Here is a 4,722-nt window from a genome sequence, read left to right as displayed (position 1 = left end):
GCGCGCAGCTCGAGGTGTCGGCGCTGCTGCTGGAGGACGGCGGCTCGGCGCTGGCCGCCGCGCTCACGGCCGCCGCGCTCGCCCTGGCCGACGCCGGCGTGGAGATGTACGACCTGGTGGTGGGCTGCGGCCTGAGCCTGGGGCCCGGACCCTCGCCGGCCTGGCTCCTGGACCCCACGCGGCTGGAGGAGGAGCACGCGGCCGCCGGCCTCACCGTGGCGCTCATGCCGGTGCTCAACCAGGTGGCCGGGCTGCTGGGCAGCGGGGAGGGCGGCCCCGCCGACAGCTGGGCCGAGGCCGTGCGCCTGGGCCTGGAGGGCTGCCAGCGCCTCTACCCGGTGCTGCAGCGGTGCCTGGTGCGGGCCGCCCGCCAGAGGGGCGCCGCCACCGCGTCCTAGCAGGACCGGGCCACCATCGCCCCAAAGACCAGACTCCCCGGGCCGAGAACCGAGCACCGCACCGGACATCACGTCCGGCCAGGGCCGAGTTTCCACAACAGCGATGCCCTGGACAGCCTTTGCGGAAGGACCTTCCGGAAGGGAAGCTGTAATGCTTGAGCCGCGACCACCTTAATGAAAACTGTTTATTCAGCCTGATTCCAAGTTGGAAAGGACATCGGCTGCATCTTGGAGCCTAGACTTGACCAGTTGTACTCTAAGAGAGGGACCCAGTTCACACAGACCCACCGGGGCCTCCTGCTGACCCTCCTGAGAAGAGGGACGCAGGGACTGTTCCTTCTTACACACTGAAAGAAGAAAACTGATGAGCCACGTTTTCTCTTGTTCTTTGTGATATGGGCCTTAAGGCTTTTCTGAATGGGTGGGGTAGGGTTTTGGGCCCCTGGTGCCATTGCTCTGATGGTCAATGCCTTGGTTGCCCCCCACGTGAGGACAGGATGTAGGTTGAAGTACCAGAAGCAGCTGTAAGGTGTGGTGGTGGGGAAATGTGCGTCGGAGAAGCTCCGGAGGCAGCAGGAGAGCTGTGTGGGGCCAGGGCAGTCCTCAGCCGGGTGGGCAGCTTTACCGAGGGGTGGGGAGGCTCTCAGGGCCTCCGGGTTTATGCTTGGGTCTGGACTGGAGGAAGCCCAGCGAGCCTGCCCTTGAGAACCACTGTGGCCCCGTCCCCTCTGCACCCAGCTTGCTGAGAGGTTCCAAACTTGGGTCTCGGGAATCTGCTCAGCTTCTCTGGGGACGGCTGGTTCTGGAGGAGTGTAGGGCCCAGGATGAGGAGGACATCAGGAACTCCTGACAAAAAAATAACCCTCATTTTACTTTGCCCCTTTCTGACATACAGTTTTCCAGAGCAGATCTAAAATACATCATACACCACCAGTGGGAGACAGTACATAAAAGTACACTGGTTCTGAAGGGAAGCTGAACCAAAAGGGTGGTGGGAGGGAGACTGCAGGACACGGTTCTTCCTGTGTGTGCTGTGGCTGGAGAGGGTGGTCAGCCACGGAGCTTAAACCAGGGCAGGGCATCGTAGGTCGTGAGCAGGGGAAGAGAGCAGCTGAAACAGCAGAGGGAACCCTGTCCAGCTGCCCTTTGTGAGATGGCTGTGGCTTCTTGAGGAAGGTAACCTGGTGCTGGAAGTCTGAGGCTCCTCCCTGATCCTGCCAGTCCCAGGACTGCCTGGAGACATCAAAGCTTGGGCCCAATTAGGCTGGTGAGATCCAGCACTCTGGGTGATGGCCACTAAAGGGCTTTCAAGAAAACAGAACGGTTCCTAGCCAACAGTGACTTCACCTGTGATGAAAGAGGTGCTCTGAGTGCACCTGTCTCATCATCCTTCAGGCTGGGTCCTGGGAGCCTTGGGCAGCTCTGCCTGAGGAACTAGGAGCCACCAGCCCAAGGAGAGCTTTCTGGAGATGTGACACCAGCCCTGGACAGAGAAGGGCCTAGTCCAGCAGAGGAGGCAGAGCTGGGTGGTGTGTGTGATGCCAGGCCCCCAAGTAATGAGGGCTGGGTCTCTTCCCAGGACCACCACACAGGGGAGAGGAGGGTGCAGGAGATGGTCCACCCTTTAAAGCCACCCAAGGTGTGTCTACCAACCACTCGCCCTCCAGGCAGATGAGCATGCTGCTCTCCTGGAGGGCAGGTACCATGCAAGTGCCCACAGGCCTGGATGGAGGAAACAGAAGCCGGCGCCAAAGGTAACCCGGTGCTTCTCAGGCAAGGCTCTGTGGGAGGCACACCTGTGATGCCCCCCGCTGGTGTCTACTTGCACACACACCTCCCTACCCACACCTTCCAGGAGGGGGTCAGTATTTCAGGGCCCAGCTGCCCTGCTGCCCAGAGCTGAGAAAAAAAAAAATCCCAGGGCCATCTTGGAAGCCCCTCTGCACAGCTCCCTCAGGCACCTCTGTGGGCCCTTGTGCAAACCCCCTGAGATGACAGGATCAAACAAGCAGGGAGGGCATTCACTCACTGCTCTTCGCCGGAGCCTTCGGACCTGTGCACCCCTGCGGCAGCCCCCTGACCTCGGGGTTCTGTGGTTCCACACGAAGACCCCTCGCTCCCAGGACCTTTCATGTCACTGTCCTCCGTCCCTGTGTTGGGAGAATTGCTGGTCAGTGGCCAGGCTGGGAGGTCCTAGCTGACCTTTGAAAAGACACTGACGCCTAGACGGATGAGGGACACTTAAGGAGGCCAGGAGGGGGTGGTTTGGGACGCCTCAGACACCACAAGGATCCACAACAGTGGTCAGAGGGATCCAGCTGAGAGGGTGAGGGAAGAGCGGACAGGCCGAGGCCGCCCCCAGGTCCCTCAGCTCCGGGAGAGGCACAGGTCGGACGCCGTGCGTTGGCCACCCGGGGGTGTCTGACCTGCCGCCGGGGCACCGCGCTGCCTTATGTGCTCCAGGCTCTGCAGCAGGCTGTCCACTCGAGCCTTGATCTGCCTCAGCTCCCCAGTGATGGCGTGCAGGTCCTCAGTGCAGACTGTCACGAGAGGGGCCAGGGTGGAGGCCAGGCCTGGGCTCCCAGGGGACCCCCGCCCCCAGCTGGCGGGCGAGGCCACGCTCCCACTCACGCTGAGTACGCTGGACTGGCGCGTGGCCGCTCCTGGGGACCTTGTGCGGGCTGGGGCTGCCCTTGACTCCCATGCCCGTGTGGGTCCTCCGGATCTTGACAGGCACACGGCTTTTGAGAGGAGGGATCCTCTGGTGTTCATACAGCCTACAGGGCGACGCAGAGGGGACATCAGGCTCAGCGTCCCCACCGCCACTCAGAGGACGGAAGGGGCATGCACCCACCTGGCCAGCACGTCCTTCCTGTGCAGCTCATGGTCCAGGTCATGGTTACTGCAGAGGAGACACAGGGTCACAGGACAGGCCCAGAGTCCCTGCCAGCCCCAGATTAACTTGGGCAAACAGGTCGGCAACCCTAGCTCAGGATTCTCTAGAGAAAAGCCCCTAGGACTTGCAAGGGTCACTCTGAGAGACCACAGTTAGATGGTTGACAAAGTTCCTGAAAATCAGCTTCTGCCGGCCTGGCTGATACGGGCACCTTGCAGCTGGCCCCAGCAACAAGAGGGGATGAATGCCAGCAGGTTCCCGGCCATCAGGGCTGGATCAGCCGCCCACTCCAGAGTGCACCAGAGGAACCAAGCCCCTGGCACTGCTGACCTCTGGATTTTAGTCTGGCAAAAGATGACAGGGAGAGTTAAGTTGTCCAAAGCCCCAGTGGGGCTGTGGGAGCCTCTAGTCTTACTGTAGGACTCGCCAGGACACAGTTCTGCAGGCTTACGCTGGGGCCAGGCCACCTGCCCCACTCCTGCTTTGGGCCACCTCTCCCCAGGCCATCTCCCCCACTCCCGCCCTGGGCCCCCTCTCCCCAAGCCACGTGCCCCACTCCTGCCCTGGGCCCCCTCTCCCCCTAGTCCCCTTCTCCCCAGGTCACCTGCCCTGGGCCACCTCTCCCCACTCTCAACATCTCTTTCCACTAGTCTCCTCCACGGCTCCGGGCCATCTCCCTCACTTCTTCTCTCCACTAGTCCCTTTATCCTCCCTCCAGGCCACCAACCCGGTTCCAGGCCTTGGAGGAAGGATGCCTTGCTGGCGTCCCCTTTTCACCCACCCAGGCATTCTAGCTGGCTGGTGCCTGGAAGGATAACAGGAATCCTGGCATGAGCAGAAAGGCCCAGTGAGGGGACAGCTTCAGGCGCTCTGGTCTCAGGGTCTAGAGAGGTCTCACACTGTGTGCTCTGGTGCTTCTGTCTGTGCTCCCAGCTCAGGCCCCTCTGGAATGGCAGGGGGCAAGGCCTATGGGAGCTTATGGGATGATACGGGACAGTTCTGTAAGGGTCTAGCCCCTTTCCCTTCATCTTGCAGGGTGCCCAAGGCCGGGAGGGGGGCAGTTCCACTCCCCCACTTCACCTCTAGGCTCCAGGAGGTCTGGGTGGGCACATGATGATGCTGAGGCTGGTCATCGAGGCCCATGCTCAGTGAGAAAAGTGAGCCAGGGCGGCAGAGCGTGTGCACTCACTGTCCAGGCAAAAAGCAGCCGCCACATGGCCAGAGTCAGGAGGGCCAGGGGTCAGGGCAGACCCCCAGCTGAAGAGCCTCGGACTTCAGTAACATTCTAGTGTCCCTTGCTGAACCCCGGCACTCACAAGCTAGCAGAGAATTCAGAAGGAACCTTCACAGCCGTAGGGTAAGCGTCAAACAAGGCGCCGCCCAATGCCCAACTACCAGGGTGACTTTGGCAGAACCTGAACAACCAGA

General features: G+C 61.4%; 1 protein-coding gene across 1 annotated transcript in view; it reads left to right on the top strand.

Moving 5' to 3' along the window:
* EXOSC6 (exosome component 6) overlaps window positions 1–398 on the top strand; it is a 1,882-nt gene extending 1,484 nt beyond the window's left edge. Inside the window, exon 3 of the mRNA XM_006878863.1 lies at window positions 9–398. Coding sequence (XP_006878925.1) covers window positions 9–398 — 390 coding nt within the window. The remainder of the gene's footprint in view (window positions 1–8) is intronic.
* Window positions 399–4,722: the final 4,324 nt, after the last annotated feature.

This window comes from Elephantulus edwardii, unplaced genomic scaffold (genome assembly GCF_000299155.1).
Source record: "Elephantulus edwardii isolate Elephantulus edwardi_28Jun2011 unplaced genomic scaffold, EleEdw1.0 scaffold00001, whole genome shotgun sequence".
In the NCBI taxonomy this organism is placed as follows: Eukaryota; Metazoa; Chordata; class Mammalia; order Macroscelidea; family Macroscelididae; genus Elephantulus; species Elephantulus edwardii.
This window is presented reverse-complemented; position numbering and strand designations above follow the sequence as displayed.